Source organism: Uloborus diversus, chromosome 4, assembly GCF_026930045.1.
Source record: "Uloborus diversus isolate 005 chromosome 4, Udiv.v.3.1, whole genome shotgun sequence".
Lineage (NCBI taxonomy): Eukaryota > Metazoa > Arthropoda > Arachnida > Araneae > Uloboridae > Uloborus > Uloborus diversus.
Genome location: NC_072734.1, coordinates 130412261 through 130431884, shown reverse-complemented (window position 1 = coordinate 130431884; position 19624 = coordinate 130412261). Strand labels below are relative to the sequence as shown.

At 36.9% G+C, this 19624-nt stretch overlaps 1 protein-coding gene across 1 annotated transcript; it reads left to right on the top strand.

The window, feature by feature from the left end:
* The first annotated feature begins 1481 nt into the window (after positions 1 to 1481).
* Positions 1482 to 14181, top strand: LOC129221368 (uncharacterized). The gene is made up of 3 exons (XM_054855838.1): positions 1482 to 1651; positions 10676 to 10914; positions 13843 to 14181. Exons 1-3 carry the CDS (start codon positions 1483 to 1485, stop codon positions 14029 to 14031), a joined length of 597 nt encoding a protein of 198 aa, XP_054711813.1. The 5' UTR covers position 1482; the 3' UTR covers positions 14032 to 14181.
* The last annotated feature ends 5443 nt before the right edge of the window (positions 14182 to 19624 follow it).

Here is a 19624-nt window from a genome sequence, read left to right as displayed (position 1 = left end):
ATAAGAGAAGAGCGACAGCTCTTCGTCGGACTAAAATGGTAAAGAAAATAAACATCAAAATAATTTAGACGCACGCATATGCTCCATGTTATGTTTTCATCAAGTTTAATCAATCTTTCCAATTAAAAGCTTCTAAGGACACGAATGCTTTCAAACTCTTTCGTCTGAGAATATTGTATTCATAAGTACAGCTTTTTCAGCATGGCTTCAGAGCTATCATTCTCAATGAAAGTGCTAAAACCGGCGTTTTGCAATGACAGACAAAATTATTTAAATGTAAAATATGTCAGGAAGTTTGCAAATATTTTCATGCTAAGAGTATCGAATGTGCGAGAGACAAATGAATAAAAAGGAGCAAAATTTGTTTGAAACTGCTTGAACATGAGACTTTATCAGAAAGAGGCATGTTAAAACTCCGCCATTAAAATATTTTTTCCGCGAACCCCCTGAAAACCTCTCGCGAACCCCCAGGGGATTGCGAACCATCGGTTGGGAACCGCTGCTGTACAGCATGATTTGAAAAAAAAAAAAAAAAAAAAAAAAGAAATCAATGATAGTAGAACTTAGGGCCGGAACTAAAAATGCATTTTACTCAAAACTTGAAAATGTCCACTTACAAATCTTTTGCTTCTCACTGTCTCAATTTTGCTTTTTAATTGTTTAACTTCAGGTGCGGCGCATACAGTAAAATTTTTTATTTCTTAAATAAATATGAAGGTGAATAGAAATTATGAGAGCACGACATTGCCCATCTCTATCGTTTAGCGAAGCGATGGCGTCTTTCTCAGTATTTGCCTATTAACATTATATCTCACTTTAATTTTTGTTTTCAAATTATTGACAATGCATAAAACATATGTTACGTAAATTACGGTAATATTCTTCTACGTTTTTGGTTTGAAATTCCGCCATCAGAAAATTATTTTCCTGAACAACCTTTATTTAAATCACGAACGACTCCTAGGGATCCGAGAATCAAGTTGAAAAAAATGGTTTATGGGTATATATGGATGAAAAATATTTAAAATAGCTGCTGCCATTTTTAATACAAAAAACTTTCCGACAGAATGCCTTTCAGTAAAACATAATCTTGCAGTGAAAATTGTCAATAGATACACATGGATTCTTCGTGTTAACCCTTGTTTATGTTGTTTCTGAGAAGAGATTTTCAAGTAAAAATAAACTTCCGAAATTGGAACAAAGTTTGAACGATGACGTAACTTTCACTTCATCCAATTTCTTCACCAGAATAGCAAAAAAAAAAAGTTAAGATGATGCTTTTTCCGTATTCTCGCCACACGTCTCCATTTTATTCCATCCGACTCACTGACCATCAAGGGCTCTCGGATGGTGACAACTCGATTGCTTACAGTCTAGTGAGCAAAATATAATTACGGGCTAACGAGAAAAATCAGTTCTTTAATTGCTGTTGCGGATAGATATATATAAGGGATTGGAAAGGGGGGTTTTTGGTTGTCGAAGATGCTGCCTCCTCAACTGGTGCTGATCGTTCTCGGCGTGATTGCCGTGTCTGTGTTTCCCATCGAGAGAGCTGATGGCGTTCGAATTTGTGGAAAGCGACTTGCCGATCTGCTCAACTTCATCTGTGAAAAGCATGGAGGATTCCACGCTCCTCGGTTGAGGAGGGACGGTAAGTTGAGTTGGGGGATCCCATAAGTCGATGAGAGCAAAAGCAAAACAAGATTTTGAGTAAGTTTGAGTAGTTTAGTAACCACTTTTGCACAAAACATAATTGAGGCAGTGAGAAGCAAAGGGATGTAAGTGGGAAAATCAAAAATTTGGAGATAACCAGTACAAATAGTAGCGGAACCTCTCCCCTGTCTTGAGACAAGAGATAGTACTAGTAGCTCTGGTAGGTGCTGCTGTACAGCATGATTTCTATAAAAAAAAAAAAAAAAAAAAATCATTGAAAGTCTACCTAGGACGTTATCTTTGAACGCGTTTTACTCAAAACTTGAAAATGCCCACTTACATCCCTTTGCTTCTCACTACCTCAACTGATGCTTTGTTTAACGACTACTACTTATCAGCAAATGGTGTTGAACATAGACTTATTCCACTTTCGTATAAAGTAGAAGTACAGAGTCGTCCAACCTTTTATTTTCAACATTAAGAAGGTATGTATGAATGTCATACGCGGTTACTTTGAAGTCTTCAGAGTCCTACACATCGGCAAAACACTATCCATGTATTAACACACTACACTCCAAAGCCAAAGTTTTTTCCACTATACGTGGTTCAACCGGTTGGATGGGGCGTGAAGAGTGCTGTTTTCTGATCCAAACTTCATGTCGTAACACAGATGAATTTTGCGCCACGTTCTCGCAGATGCTTAACATCAAAGCATCTCCGAAGCCCCGAAACTCTGCAAAAGATATGCGAGAACACGACGAAGAATTCACTTGTGTTACGGCATGGATGGTGTTTTACCGATGTTGAGTACTCTTAAGAATGCAAGGTAACTGTGTATAACAAGCATTTACAGTAAATGACATTATGTTGAAAATAAAGAGGGGTGGGGGACCCGCACTTTCGGAATGCTCTATATGAATGAGATTCAAACTGAATTTGAAGGCTCTTATCGAAAAAGGAAACGAAATAGGGCGAATGTAAAATGCTTCTTCCAACACTATGACGTGAGCAGGTCGAGGGCTGTATCCACAAAGTGAGTTTTTGAGATATTCGAAGAAATGCGTTTGTAATTCTCACAAACATCAACAAATATCGAAATATGATGTAGTATTTAAATATTCGTACAACAAAACTAAAAGTAAGATAAATTACTTACAAAAAAAAAAGAATAATATATATATACTAGTTGACCCGTGCGGAACTCCGCACTGTGCTTCGAATCGTTTCATAAGGCATTTCTCTCGTTAAAAATTTCAAAGAAAGAACATTATGAAGAAGAACCGAAAAAAGTAAACGGGAAAAAGTAAGCGCACAAGAGAATGCATGCAATTTGAAGACATCAGTAACAAAACCTCGTTACATACAACGTTGTAATAATTTGATCATCGCTCACCTTTTGGTTGTACGTATTTTCAATGCCAACATAAATATCATTAAAAGTCCATTTGAGCATCTAACGAAAAAAAAAAAGGAATATTAAAAAGATATTTATTGGCACGGATTCGAACTGGCGCCATTCTGATTAACAACACGACACTCCATCAAACCTAGCAATTGTGCTTGCCTTTTCGAATGCTAGTCATTGAAGGAATGCGTAATAAAAAACAGCAAAAAAGCTTTTTGCCGAAAAAAAACTAAGATCATGCGTCTATGTTTTGTCATTAGACAGTATGATAGGATTTAAAATTATTCGTAAAACATAGAATTTGATTAAAGAATGAAGAATATCTCACGTAGCGATTGAAACAAACATTCTAGAGAAATAATACATTCGATTGGAAAAAAGTGTTTTTATTTTTGAATATTGAACAATTTCCCACAGCAGGCTGCTTTATCCGTTATGGCTTAAATGCCCGCACATGTTTTTCTTTTAATCGAACACTAAAAATTCAAAACCAAAACTAGTTGAACTGAGTCCGTTTTTTAAGTGTAATTTTTCAAACGTAGACATTTTTTTTTCAGCCGAAACCAGAGGAGTAGGAAATGATTTCTTACTAATGAAGTTGATAATAATTTTAATTTTTATAACGTATTCGAATAAATAATGAAAGGTTTACTGGTTGAAACTCGTAGTTTCAATTTGGCGTAGAATTTTTTCATTTGTACAAAAGGTCGAACACTGCTATTAGAAAAATCTACATTTCAGCATACAATGAAAATGTTTTTCTACACACCTTGAGGTAAATCTAATACCTTTTTTATGCTTACATTATGCTTTGTGGTTTGGACGGAGTCAAAGCATTAAAAAAAAAAGAAAAAGCACCCTTCGATTAACAGTCACCTTATCGGAATGATAACTGTAGCCTGCATAAATGAGTCGAAACACCAAGTAGCATTCCCACTGCATTTATTTTATTACGTGTGTTATCTGTTGTATGTTATGAGTACATGTAATGCGCAATATTAATGTAAAATTGCTATTATGTCGGACAGCCATAGCTTGCCCGAAGTTCTGATAGTCCGAATGCTCTACCGAAAAAAACTTATCAATTTAACCGAACAACTAAGTCCAGTGCTTTTAAGCTTTATATATATATATATATATATATATATATATATATATATATATATATATATATATATATATATATATATATATATATATATATATATATATATATATATATATAAATCTTGCCGAAAACGACGCAAAAAAATGGAAAATTGTTTTAGAACTTTGCTTCAAGAAAAATTGCATGAGAACTACAGGCTGCATTTAGGTTTTTCAACAGCAAGGGGCGTTTCCAAAAACTTGATTTTTAGACGGTAAGTCTAAGTGATAAAGTCTAAGTCATAAGTCTAAGTCATAAGTATCGTCATTAGCCGACCTGATAAGTTTTAATGAGGGGGGAATTTCTTCAAGAGATAAGAAAGATCTCCAATACTAAAGGAAAAATAATCCACAGAAATAATATATAAGATAAGATATTGATGAGAAGTGTTTTCATTTACGAATTTTTTTACAATTTGTTATCGCAGGCTGCTAACCGTTACGGCTTAGATGGCAGCACGTGTTCATCATTTAACAGCACGGTTAAAATACAAAATAATTTGAACTAAGTTCTTTCTTAAGCGTAGCTTTACGAATGTAGTAAAAATGTCATAAGCTATTTGTTTTTTGCAAAAAAAAGAAAGAATGTATTTTTTCCTTTCAAATTGAGGTAGTTTTTTTTTTATTTGTACAAAGAGTGAAAAACTCATTACAAGAATCGATATTTCAATATACGATAAATTATTTTTTCCGAACAAAAAATAATTCCATTGTAGTCTGAAATCTCAAATTTGATACTTATATTTTCGCTTACATTATGCTTTAGTTTTCTTACCGGAGCCATAAAAAAAAAAAAAGCCTTACAATTAAGAATCAATTTAACTCCATGTTGCATCAAGTGTTCATAACAGTAAGGAGCGTTTCCATCTCATCTATTCCATTCCCTTCTATTAGTTATTCATTGTTATTAAGTGTTCATGTAATGCGTGATATTTCTCTAACATTTTTATGCAGATTGTCCAGACATGGGCCCGAACACTCATTTTCCTGGTTACCAATCGAACGCTCTGCCGATCGAGCTATTCAGCTCTGTCAGTCATAGTGCAAGTTAATGTTATAAATTTTACCGAAAACCTCATTCTGGTTCTTTAAAACAGGTTTTTTATGACAGAAAAAAAAACAATTTTTACACTGTGGGTCTATTTTTCGTCAGTAGCCTGTCTGATAACCTTTAAAATAAGGTGTAAATCTAGAAATCGATCAAGAATTGAGGAAGATCTCGCGTAGAAACAAAAAACTGGATACAGAAATAATATATAAGGATGTATATATATCTAATTTGAATTATGACACTTTGAATTTGAATTATGTTTTTCGCAATCACGAGTTGCGACAGGACCCTACTCATTGGAGGTTATTGTTTCTAGAAACGGCTCATGTCCTCCCAAGCCTGCCCCTCCTCCTGGGCGGTTACGTGTGTGTATGTGTGTAAGGACTTGTTTGTGTGTAGACGTATGTGTATGTAGGAGTGTGTGTATGCAAGACATGGACGCCACCGCCAAAAAAGGGGATTCCGGTTGACAGCGCTTGGCAATTCATTGTTGATCAGGCCATTTTTGAACAAATCGAATTAAAATGCATCTCAAATTTTCAAAGTAATATATATATGATTTCCGCACACATGCGTTTATGACTGAGATGGATTAGCTGGATTACACTGCTTAACAATTGCTGAGGAACAATTACGTTTTTTGGAATAATTACGAATAGATAATGATTAAAGAAACAGAACGAAATGTACAGTTAGTAGGGAGATGTGCCTTTATTATAAATACAAAATAATACAGATATTACTGCATCAATGAAGTAAAAACTTAAAAAAAAAAAAAAAAAAAATCCTACTTAAATGATTTTCATACAACCACAAAAAAGTGATCTAGGTCAGAATGGTGGAGACATGAGTACCTTACTATGATGTAAGATTACCAGGGACACTAATTCACAATTTACATCTGTTTTCCACACTCGCCACTAATTATTGAGGAGTGCTCGGGGGATGTTTTACTCCTCTCTCAATACGGATTTGAGTTCTTGTACTGTTTTGGGAGGGACGATTCTTCGCGCGACACGTCTGCCAAGAGCCTCCCAGGCAAGTTCAATTGGATTTAAGTCGGGAAAGTAAGCAGACCGCTGCATACGGAGAATGTTTTCACTTTGCAGTGTGTCTGACACTTCAATGCTTCAGTGTGGCAGTGTATCGTCGTCCGTAAAGAGAAAGTCTGGACATACAACCCCCGTAAAAAGACGAACATGGTCCAGCATAACATCTCCGCAATACATTTGTGACGTATCACTTTCTTATTCAAAAATATGAAGCGGTGTTCTGCCATCGTGCATGATGCCTGCCCACACAATGACGCCTGGGCCGTACCAATCACGTTCACAAACAAATTTTTGTACATAACGTGTTCCGCGCTCTCTCCACAGTAGTTGGTGACCAGAATCACTTGTCACACTGAAACGAGATTCGTCAGAGAACATCACTCTAGACCAATTTTGACAATCCCACCAACATGTTCCTTACACCAGCGTAATCTCTCTCGACGACGGCGTGGTTGAACTTGGATGCAAGGTACGGGCTTCCGTGCATACAAACCAACATTATTTAATCGCCGTGGGATGGTTCTTGCAGAAGCATGCGTACCGGTAGCGGTTGTTAGATTTACAGCTATCTGTCAAGGAGTGAAATTTCTGTTCCTTTTTGCCACGTGGGCTACATAGCTATCCTCTGAAGGTGTGGTGCTCCTACCACGACACCCGGCATGCTTTTGCAAAACATTTCCACCTTCAGTAGCCTTCTTTAATCGGGAGATGGCACTTTTTGATACACCCATTGCAGCAGCCACAGTGGTGACACTTTGACCTGCTTCCAGTCGTCCAACCGCTCGTCCACGATCGTAGATACTCAATTGACGTCTTGCTGACATTTTACTCTTAAGTATGTCAAGAACCAAACGGAATTTCGGAGAAAAACCTTTTTTAACATCCAGCACTCTTTTTGTTAAAAACCAAACAGTGTGAATTTTCGTACGAAACTTGAGCGTGTATGCGCAGTCTTTTATACAGATACGAGTCTTGGTCTACCACGCCATCTGAACTTGAATTTATTTCCATTGGCCAGGTGGTTGAGGTACTGATTTGCATAAATCACTTGTTCCTTAGCAATTGTCAAGCTGTGTAGACAAATACTCAATGGGCAATTTATCGGTTAGTTGAATGTAGCTCATCTATTACACCTCAAGGAGTATAATTACTCTTTTTGGAGTTCGAGAAACCGCGTTTTGAATACTGCCCGAAACCTCAGTAGCATTTTTTTGGGGTAAATTTCATAAATCTAAAAGATTTTAATTGGGGTTGTTTCCTTCAGTCAAAAGTAATACTTTTAGTCACGGAAATTGATAGAATAAGAAAAAAAAAAAAAAAAACCATGGACCCAGAAAATAATTTTATTTTCCCAACCGTTATTTTTTAATTAATTTTTTAAACTGTCCGATTTTTCAAACAAGGTGTTGTCTTGATTGATGTTCCAAATGATGCGCTTTGGCACATCTTTATACTACATTTCCACGTTATGATAATCAAGAAGCGAATTAAAATTGCGCTCTATGCTTGCTATCAACGTTATTGTTGCCAATACACGTGAGTAAAGATGCGCTTTTAAATATTTTGCTCTGTGAATGGCAACACAAAATGGCCTTTCATCATTTAGGATGTCATCGGCAAGACGGCAAGAAATGTTAACAATGAAAGCGCACCGATTTAAGTAATTTTTTTAAAATATTAAACTTAAACAAATTATTAAAAATTAGTTAGATTGTATGTTTCAAAGCATGTTCTTTCAGAAAAAATACTTTTACAATTTTGGAAACGACTTCATTATGTTGAAATGAATATTCTTGCGTAAAACAAGTTAAACTAAACAGAAAAAAAAATAGTTAAAAAAAAAAAAAAAAAAAAAAAAACCGCGCTTTTGTAGCAAAGTAAACTAAAAAGTAAAAAATAATCTTTGGATGATAAGTATATAAAGTAATTGACCAAACACTTAATTTTAATGTAAGTGTAAAAAAGCGTGGGGGTCTTTTTATCAGTTGTCTTGAATTTCTTTCATTTGTTGTCTATGCATAAATGAAAATAGACAGCACCATTCGGTTTTTTTTTATTAAAATTAAGTGTTTGGTCATTTACTATGCTTATCATCCAAAGATTAATTTTTACTTTTTAGTCCATTTTGCTACAAAAGCGTGTTTTTTTAAGTTTTAAACTATTTTTTGTAATGGAACACCTTGTCAAATTTGCAACATTTTCAAAAACGAAAGGCAGACATTAATTAAAATCAACGTTTGTCTTTCGTTTAAATGGTGGTTTAAAATTTGATTTAGTGCAGAAATGTTTTAGGTGGAATATTAATTGAACAGACCATTTTAATTTTTTATAGTCATTGCAGGACATAAAACAACTTTTGATATTTTCGGAACCTCTGTTTATTTGACGTTCCGTGGAGCACTATAGTGCACCTGGAAATTCTGTTTGAAAAGTTATGACGTAATATATTGCTTTTTGTTTTGTCCATACGTATTTTAGTCCATTTGATCCCCTTAAGATGTCAACCTCTGTTCTACACTATTGTTTTCATGTTTCATTCCCTCGGAGAGCTTTCCGAGGCTTAAAACCGAGAACATTTTTCATAATGCTTTTGTCTTAGTGACACAGGTTCTTGGTGACAGGCCTTCGAAATTATTATCTCAATCACATTTCACATCTACCAAGGACTCTACCGATAATCATTTTTACAGATTACAGGAATTATCTGTAAATTCGATATAAACTCGATCCTATCGTTTTTTGTCTTCCATTGACATTGTAAGAAGACTTTATCATTATGTAAACACGTTACACATTGCCCTTTTATAATCTCGGAAATATCTCCATTCACAATTTTTTTAACTTTGAAAAATGCATTAATATTTCCATGAACATTCCCTTTAAATGAAAATTTCAATTGATTCTTTTGGTTTTTCTTTTTTGCTATAGAAATATTATCTTCGTAATTTAAAACAACCAGGTAGACCGTCTGGTTAATAATGAAACGTTTGATGTTTAATGATGTTTAAAGGATTAATTTGATTGTTAACATTTTGTTGATTTTTTGTTTCCTTTAATGATTGTGTAAAATCTTCAATCCGCTTTATACACCTTCTCTACGGTTGTGGCTTGCGTTGTTAACACCAGGACCACACGGGAAGGCAATTGTCAATCCCCTGATTTTCTGTTCATTACTGCATTGCGTGTAGAATCCTAATCCACATCGAGCCATGCAAATGTTTACCAGTATTAAAGAAGCACGCGTCCACCTTTGCATGCGCCAGACGAATATTTTTTCTAATATCCTGTAAAGTAGCGATTAAAACGTCAGTCTAGCCTGTGAGGTTTATATTTGTATTATTGATCTGTAAAATTAATATCGGACTACCTGGTGAGAATTTTTACAATATGATTAAAAACAGAAAAAACTTTGTAAAAAAGTCCTACCCAATGCAAAGAACACAAATATTTTTCAAATTTTTATTCCTCATTGAAAGCTTCTCTTTTTACTAAAGTAAATTAAAAACATTAATGTGTAGTAAATAAAATGCTTAAATGTATCTGCTTGCGTCATGTATTATTTATTACCCCTGGTTTAGGCTCATAATTAGTAAACATTTGTTCATAGCACTAAGAATGATCTACCCTCTGAAACATTCTAAGAACTAACCAGGGGTGTGTACCCCTTTGAATACTCGCTATGCTGACGGTGGGGGGGAGGGGTAGTATTCCGGTGTCCCTGTTGAACATTTCAGAAATCTGGAGAGCCTAACGTACACCACTCTCACTGTAACCAGGGCCCGATTAACTTCTGATACTAGGGGAAGCTCGTCCTCATTTTGGGGCCCCTACTTTATGTTTGGGGATTTTTTTGTAAACAATCTATGCACATCGATACAACACTGACTAATGCTAAGTGGTCCAATAGAATTCAGAGTTAAGTTTATTCCACGTTACCGGCCGACAGAAATTTTGTTTATTACATATCGTCGCCTCAGAGCAACAGTAAGATATCTTAGTGTAGTTTCTGGGATTAGATAACTTACTGTTGCTCTGAGGCGACGATATGTTGTTCTTGAATTCTCAGCAAGTTTGGGTAGCAACATTTTGAATCATATTTGATAATTCACACAGGAAATTAACTTTCAAAAAAGTACATTGCGACAGAGTTGAATAAAATCCCACATTTTAAAATCTCGCTTGCGGCTACATTTTATCAAATGTGTCTTCAATTTCAATAATTAAACAGTTTTACAATGATATTTAGGCCCTCCAAAAATTTTGAGGGGAAGCTCAAGCTTCCCGAGCCTTCTAGGTAATCAGGCTCTGACTGTAACCACGACAAATGGTAGTCGAAACCTCCTCTTCACCACAGATCTTCTCTCGCAGGTTCATCCAAACTGGAAGACAAGAAATCGGGCGTTGAGGTGTTCCGGACGCCTTCCCGCCGCACCACTCTCGACGAAGGGGGCGAAACAGGCAATGGGGTTGTAGACGAGTGCTGCAGGAAGCAGTGCACCCTGGCCACTCTAGTGTCATACTGTGCAAACGCGGGGTCCATCAACCTGGACGAGATACTGCTGCGAAGCGGACCCATCCTCTCTGACGAAGAGTATCAGATGCAGAAGGTGAGAGTGCTTTTTCGCAGTTTCCCAAGCTTTTTTTGTGTTCCGTTGCATCTGTTTCTGTTGTTAATACGACACGGCAAACCGAATACGAGTAGCAATTGCTAGTCGATTTAAGGCAGTGAGGGACGGCATCCGTTTCGACAAACACCATTTAGGGGAAAGTCCGAATTGGCTCAGACAGTACACAATAGATGGAAGCACTATCTATCAACATTTCGAAATGAACCAAACCAGAAGGCGAATAACTCCAGGCCCGCACCCCAGAGATATTGATTCACGTGGAAGACTTTATGACCACGACATATTTAACGTGCCCCATTCATCATTAGGAGACACGAAGGATCTTCGACCATCTGGCATTGATTTCTCCATTTACGAGCCCGGTGTCATGCTGAATACGCCACCATGGCCCCTTGGAAAAACCGCAAAGCCTAAGAGCATGCAAAGTTGGTTCACATCAAACAGAGAGAAAGAAAGTGGGGGTGGAGGGAGGGGGGACATGGAGCAGACATCCTGCCCTTGTTGTTACTTATACAACCGAGGGATCAAGTCCATGAGCTCAAAACTCCCCAGAAAGCTCATAACGAGAAGCGGTCCCTTAAGAAAGCTTCCTTAACAAAGCCCAGAACATGATCAGGCGGGATCGGTTCGATTTTGCATTTATTGCAAGGGGAGTATATCCTGCAATACAAATTATACCTAAGACCTTCCAAGTGATCAATAACAAACCTGGAGATGGTAAATTGCCGAATCCTTGCTAGGCCACTCTATTTTGCTTAGTGAAAGCTAGTATGCGTCCGTTGAGCGTATTCAGTCTTTCACCTTTTGCCCATGGATGCTTTTCGTCGTAAGACCTACAGAAGCTGCAAAACTTTCTTCGTTTTCATGGTGCGAACGTTCCTAGCTCCAGCAACTCCCTACCTTTTAAAATGAAACCGCAGGAGTAGAATTACGGTATAGCTCGGGTGAAGTGGTAGATTCTTCCCATGCCTCATTCGCAAGATCGAGCCTGGATCATCTTAGTGAAAGACAGTGGATGTAAACACTGTACCACACACCAGAGAGAGTGAGAGAATAAATTTCAATAGAGCTAGAACATAACAGGATTGATTCTCAACTACACACGAGCTCAAAATAGTGTTCTGTTTGATTATCAAGTGATATTCCGAATCATAGGCGAATTTCAATCGAGCTAGAATGTTATTTATCATTTTTGGTTCGAGAAAATTTTTGTGAAATTCGAGTTGACGTAATTAAACAAAAATCACCTCTGATCGCGTATAAGTTAGAGCACCAGGGGGAATGCAAGACCTGACACTTAACTAGTGAAGAAAGTGTCAGGCCTGAGCGGAATTTTTCTGACGTTTCCAAAAGGGAATGCAAGAATACTTCCTCTGAGGACAGGATGGGGTTGGACACAAATGCATATAGCGAAGTAAAAATTAGAAGTAGGGTGTTTTCAATAAGAGAACACTAAGCAGGCATGTTTATTTTATTAAGTTATTAACAAATTAGTAGTGTAATGTGAAGTGGTATGTAATTGAATATTGTAAAAAAAAGTTAAATGTTTTTTTTTTTAAATCGTACTTTTACGTATTTTGGAAAAATTGCATCACTAGTTAAAATATTTCATTTTTTGCACTTACATCAACTTGAATTTCATTTACTTCCAAACTACGAGGAAATAACTAATGCTACGGTGCTAAGCACAAAAGTCGTATCTACACTATTTATCAAAATTAAGTTATTGTCATTGAAGGTTTTTTTGTAATATATTTTACTTAAATGCAAAATTTTACGGTCATTGGCAAATGGGCAATATTTTCTACAAAATTCTGAAAACTTTTCTTCTAAATCAAGTATATGGAGTTGTACAACTTTAAAAAGCATTTCTCATTTTAATGTCAGTTTCAGACACCACTTTTGCACTTAGCACGACAGTATGGAAAAACTACAGCATGAAGGTTTTTAACACAAAGCATGGTCCCACTCAATTAATGACGCTGGCACTAGCGCTTAAGTATTGAGTGGGGCAAAAAAAGCAAGCTCTCTTACAGCTGGCTATCAACTGATAATTAACTCTTAAAGGTAGAATAATATCCAATTAACTAGAATATCTCCCGTCAAGGCATGGTAGATGAAAATTGCTTCAATATTTGAACAAAGCCATTGCCTGTTTGGTGATATTCTGAAGTTGAAATTATAACCTAACTCCAGTGGATTAACCCTAAACTCCCAGTAGGTAGCGTTCATTGTTGACCATTACTTTGTTTCTTCATTCCCTGAAATGACAACGTCTTACCAGTAAAACAGTTAAGTTACCAGATCGAGTTCAGCCTTGTCACAATAAAGCCTTTCCCTGCATGTTAAACATTACCAAAATATATCATCAAATCATCATGCCATGGCATGAGTTGAAACACGTGCGTTACTCGATCATTAAATATTAATATATATATGAGAATACTCTCGAATGGGGAAACACTGGGTATTTCTGGAAGGATTTACAGCATTTATTAGGTTCTAAAGGTGGCTAAGCTTGGCGACATTTGGAGATTTCTTACCGAAATTGCTAAAAAGGATGCCAACTTGGTGATATTCCTCAGTTTATTGCAGTTTATGGACTTCAATAATAAAAGACCTACAGAAAAGGTAAAACTGCTTACAGGTAACGCTTTAAAAGCTAAGGAAGATAATTTTGAATGGTAAGTAGAGGAATAAATGCAAAATTTAGCAAGATTATGACAAATGAAGCACATGAAAGAAAAAAAATAACACCTCTGGCTCCAAAATTTGTAGCAATATGTTCGAATGAGTATACAGAGGGTGGTATAAAAAAAAGAGCCTCTTTATGTGCGATCATTTAGGAAATTAATATTTTAGAGGCATTAATTCGGTTGATAATCGAATCAATTATATCTCTTCCAGGACCGACCCGCAATGTCTTCTGACACTGGAACTGTTACCAACGCCATACCTCAGATGCCCCAACCACTGGCCCTCTACCATTCCAGCCGTCCCAACCTGGGCCTCTCCACGCGCAACAGGCCCGTCTTTATAGTCATGTCCCAACTGCAGGACGAGGAAGATCGAGCACTTGGGGAATACAGATTTTAAAGACGTTCGGAGACTGTTCCGCCCACCACATCACACATTGAAGAGGCGTCCCCCATTCACCAGAAGGTCCCGCTCCTGGCCTTCGAGTCCAAGAGAAATGCTTGCTTTTCGATTGTTGAACACCTAATATGATTCAAATAAAGTTGTTTAAATGCATGGTGTCGTGATAATTATATTGCTAATCTTTATTTCGTTTTTATTGTTGGAGGTTGGAGAGCATGGGAGTATTACTATTAAGGTAGATCAAATAAATTCATCAAAGGTATACAGGGAGGTGAAAGATTAGAAACTCTCTTGAAGAATGGATTCCCTTAAGCGCGAGTAACCACGTGAGATGAGCTTGCAGTCGGCCAGCCGTGTCTTTCCGACAGGCGATCAGCCTGTGTCAGTTTTTTTGCTGCTTGTAAGGATGATCTTGTCAACTTCAAACCACCAAAGCGTCTGTGATGACTAGGGGAATTTGCCCAGGTAACCCTTGCAACGATTCCCGTCACTTGCGGAAACGCTTTTGCCAGCCCTGCGCACCAGTCATTGACAGTGCAAGTTCTCCGAACATAGGTTTCACTTGCCGACTCCAATACCTTCTGCCGCTGAAAAACGGACACATTGCTGTTCTTTGTTCGCAACCCTGATTGAATATCGGTCGACATTGCGGTCCTACCACCAGTACATACTCAGGGACGTAACTAGAGGGGGCAGACGGGGCTCGTGCCCCGGGCGTCAGATTTGGGGAAGCTAAACTGACTAAATAAATGCTTAAATTTAATTTTTTAAAAAAGGACAAGTTATTACAAGCCACCCCCCCCCCCAAAAAAAAAAGAAAAAAAAAAAACACGCTGTGCAGGCGCTGGCAGAGTGGGAAGGATAGACAGAGAGAGAGAGCAGGAGGGCGCAGTAAATAGCATGATTGTGTTTTCTCATAGTGACCAATACTTGTTATATCTTATCTAAGAATTTTCCTCTCGGAGGAGGAATATGGGAGCTAAGCTGAGGGAAATACACAGCAATACAAAACAGCGGAAATGCTAAAATGTCTTTTTTCTACAATTAAACGTCATAAAGCTGTCAACATGATGTCTTCCTCTCAGCTTTTACAATGACGAGTCTACCCCACCCCAAGGGCCTGAGGGAATATCGTTACACTGTCCCCTTGGTCGTAGCCCATGACTTAGGAATTGGAGCCACTATCTTTTTCCAACAGAACCATTCTCTAAAGAGTATCTTCTCTAGCTCGTATCACGAACTTTTTTCTGCTTTTTACTCCGTTCTCAGGATATTTTTTGCTCAACTTGTATAGTTTTGAACCAATTTTAAGATATGTCGAAAAAACTATTTGAAGCTGAATTCAGAAAGAGAGCGAAAGACCACGAAAAAGAGGCCCCTAACAATTTTATTTTATTTATTATCGTGGTTAAATACTAAAGAGGTTAGGAGAGCAAGTAAGGAATTGTTCATATAATTTGAATGATGTAATACAAATTTGTTGATTTTTATAATTTTTCTCATTCTTGGAAAAAAAATCTCGCACTGTAATGATGGAGATTCAATTTAAAAATCGGGAGGCTGCCAATTTTTCTTTAGAAAATGCTAGGGTTATTTTGAGGATAAATTGAACTAAAACGATAAATTTTCGACTTAGTTTCAATATATTTTTTCCACAGACACAATATTTTAAATATGCTTAAATTATCAACGTCAATCAATGTGTCAGAAATCAGCTTTTTTTTTACGGTTCTAAACTTGAATTTTTCTTGGGTACTTTTGATGCATATTTATAATTACAGTAGAACCTCGTTTATCTTGCTCCCGTTTATCCAGATCCAATTTTTAAACTTAAAAAATACATTCACTGAAATGATATAATTCTAAATTATGATAGCCGGAACGAAACTGTCAATGTACCAAATATGTGCTCTTTATTTTGATTAAATAACTTGCTTATATATATATATATATATATATATATATATATATATATATATATATATATATATATTAGGTTGGTCCCTATTTTTGAAATTGAAGATATTTTACGCGACGCCCCTTTAATTTGTTCCATTATACAAATAAATGATCCTTGCAAAATTTTAAGTGAATCCATGAATATTAACACGTGCCCCTAGGGCCCCCTTCTTTGAGTTTCGAAGAAAAAATTGCGGATTTTCTCATTTTTATGTAAAAATATTATAACGTTTTATCCCAGATTGACCATTCTCTCACTTTCATTCTGTAAAATTTAACATGTTACAGAGGGTACATGTACACCAATGGCCTTGGGTCAAGCGTACCGCTTTTCTGCGCTTGTTCCAACCAAGCGGCAGGAAAACGTTTCCTCCCACCAAGATGGACACAAGGGATTCTATAGGCCATTAATAAATGGCCTAGGCCATTAATGAATGATCTTTGACAACAACAAATTGCCTCCTCCAGGGTTTGGGGGTGTTGATTTGCCAAATTCCCTGTGTATGTAATTGGTGCGGCAAATAGAGTCGTAAGGTTTCAATGCTATAAATATAAGTAATTGCAATTATATTTTAATTCGCTGTTCTTTAGTTATAAACATACCTAAATGCTTATGCAATTTTTAATTTTTAAAATATAAATTTCGAAAAATCCTCGATTACTAATAACATAAAAATACACTGTTTAGCTATGTAAAATATACTGTATTTTACATAGCTAAAATATAAATTTAAAAAAAAATCGAGATCAGAATAATGTAGAAATCTATAAATTAATTTTTTTCTATTTCAGTACATAGTCCTTTATTATCATTAAACTCTTGCGATTCACAAGATTTAGAAACCGAAATGGGTATCTATCCTAAACTGTGGAACTTTCGTTTTCTACAGCTGGTCTACCACAATGCAAAAAAGCATGCCAACTATTGATATCATCTCGCCTTTCATCACTGTTAGACAAATGCCATATTAGAGATAAAGATGTTGTTCATTTATTTGCAGCCTATGTAGATGCAGTAAATTTAAATCCAAATGGCCTAGTGATCGATCTTACATTCCTTAAGAGAGCAAGAGAAAATCTTTGAGAGGTAAAATTAAATTTCATGAATTTAAATTTAGATTTTGTAGTTATTCACTGGAATACAAAGCTAAATCCAGATGTAACTGGAAAAAGAACGCCGACAGGATTATTGTGCGTTCATGAGGAGAAGAGACTTCGGAACGCCTTCCCGAAAGCAAAGCTAAGTTTAGCGCGGGGGTGATCGCTACCGCTTTCAGTTGAGACAACCCTAAATTTGGCGGGCATTTAAATTTGTAAAAATGTCTTTGTGTTCTTTCCTTTCGTTTCTAGCTTCGCGTATTGTCGTCTACGGGGAATCTATACTTTTTAAACTGAAAATTTCAGAACAAAAATATTGTATTTACAAAAAAAGTAAGGTATTTTGTTTTCCGAATGAAAAACATTTCTATTAAGGATAGGCTTTCTGAGTTTTGAACGATATCCTTTTAAACACTAACGTCCTATATTCGAAATTGCAAGTGCGCTGATGAAAAAGAAAAGGGGGGGGGGGGACAGGAAAACTTCATTGCCACACAGACTGTGGCATTGAAATGCTTAAGCGTTGCGTTCGTTTTGAAGACTTAATATCTCTCTCCATCTCCCTCTCCCTTTTCTTGAGGGGGGGGGGGGTGACTCAGTAGCTCTTACGGGTTGGGTCTTTTTGATGCATCTGTATGGATTGCACAAAATTTCAGATCATATAGAGCGGATATACAGTCAGTAGATTTACAGTAGCAGTTATTCTTGAAAAGTTATGAAAACATTATTCGAACAAAAGTTGCCCCCCCCCCTCTCCCCCCCCCCCCAAAAAAAAAAACTTGGTTGAACTAAAGGCGGGGACTGGGCAATTGTTCCAGAAAGGATTTACATATGTGAGAAATAAAAGTAAATGAGAAAACAATAAAAAATCAATCTGAAATATTTAAAGCAATTGACTATTAAAATCAAGGCTATTTCTCTAAGTATTGCATGAATATTAATGTTTAGAAATATGTAATAATTTGCGATGCGTTATAAAAAGTGTCTTTGGTTTGAATACTGTTTTAAAATTATAGGTTCATCGGTTGGGCCGGTTTAAGAGATGACGACTACCTCCAGGGCGAGTATTTTCAAGGCGGGGGGGGGGGGGGGGGAAGGTAACCAAAATTTCGTTTCTGGGGGGGGGGGGATAAACGAAGTTAGTTATAACACTTCAGTACACAGTAGCCTAACGTAAACACGGATTGTCCATAAAGGACGTTACACTTCACCTTAGCCTCTCCCCTCGTCACATCTCACGCAATGTTCGATGAACATATTGCTATAACGAACGATTTATTTGGACCAAAATATGTGAAGTCATATTTCTTATAATCCCCTCCTTCCCCCTTGAGACTAACTGTCCGAAGTTCATGAACCCCGAACCCTCTCTCCCTACCCCTTTCAAGCGTGACATCATTTGTGAACGACTCCTTAGGTTTGCTCTAAGTCACCAAAATCGCAGTAACAATTGTTTTAAGGGAAAAGACCGGCTTCCCCCCCCCCTCCGGCAAGGAAAGTGACTCAATTCAAAATCTGGGAAAACCGTACCGGCTATTGATTTAAAATCTAAATTTAGTGCTTTTTCTCGACACAAAAACCGCAAAGAGCTCACCTAAATGGTGCGGGGGGGGGGGGGGGCGTAGAAACGATTTCATCAATAATGACACATCATTAAAATTTCATAATTTGGAAGAATATTTTTCGAGCTTAAAGTATGCATTATGTATCTATACTTCAAAAACTAATTAATAAACATCACATAATAAGTTGACTGCGCATATTGTAATGTTTGAGACTAAATCACTTAAAATTACTATTGCGTCAAACCTTAATTTTCTCCATCGCTGTTTTTTTTTTCTTGTGGTTGAGTCAGTTTCCTTGCCAGTGTGGGATATGTTGAACAACTGAATAGGTTGACTATAGCAACGTTTCTTGATAAAAATAATGCATTTTACATTCAGAGCCAAGGACGGATCCAGAAACTATTCAAGGAGGGGGCGATTGATTTCACAACCTTACCCTTTTATAAATTCGCAAACCTCCGCCCCCCCCCCTTTCCAAACACCATGAAAGATCGTCTCATTTCAATTATTTTGGGAAGGGGAGGGACTTCCTTTTCTACAAAATTGCGGAGGAGTGTACCAAACCCCATCCCTTACCTTAACGCCATCAAAGGTGTCCCATTAAAGTTCCTCTTTTTTTGGGGGGGGACTTCAATTTTCCAAACTTTCCTGAGAAGAGCCCTTGAACCCTATAACCCTATTTAATATCATCTAAAATCTTCTAAAATTGAGTTTTTGGAACTTTGAAATACTTCCTATACAAAGTTCAGATCTCTATCAGTAATTCGTTAAAAATAAGATATGTGCTACACTTTCATTTTCCAGACAGCAAGAGCTTCGTCAAACTATTGAAGATAGGCTAAAACAATTTTCAACTTCAGTATCAAAGACATGCCGTGGAAGAGTTCTGCATCTCGACTCAAGGAAGGGGCGGTCGCCCCATCGCCCCTCCCTTGTGTCCGTCCTTGTTCGGATCTGTATAAGAATAC

Bases quoted from the DNA above. Each gene is read 5' to 3' on its own strand.
- LOC129221368 (XM_054855838.1), top strand. From the start codon at position 1,483: ATGCTGCCTCCTCAACTGGTGCTGATCGTTCTCGGCGTGATTGCCGTG. The intron at 1,652-10,675 runs GTAAGTTGAGTT...CTTCTCTCGCAG, and splicing joins TCCTCGGTTGAGGAGGGACG to GTTCATCCAAACTGGAAGAC. The intron at 10,915-13,842 runs GTGAGAGTGCTT...TATCTCTTCCAG, and splicing joins AAGAGTATCAGATGCAGAAG to GACCGACCCGCAATGTCTTC.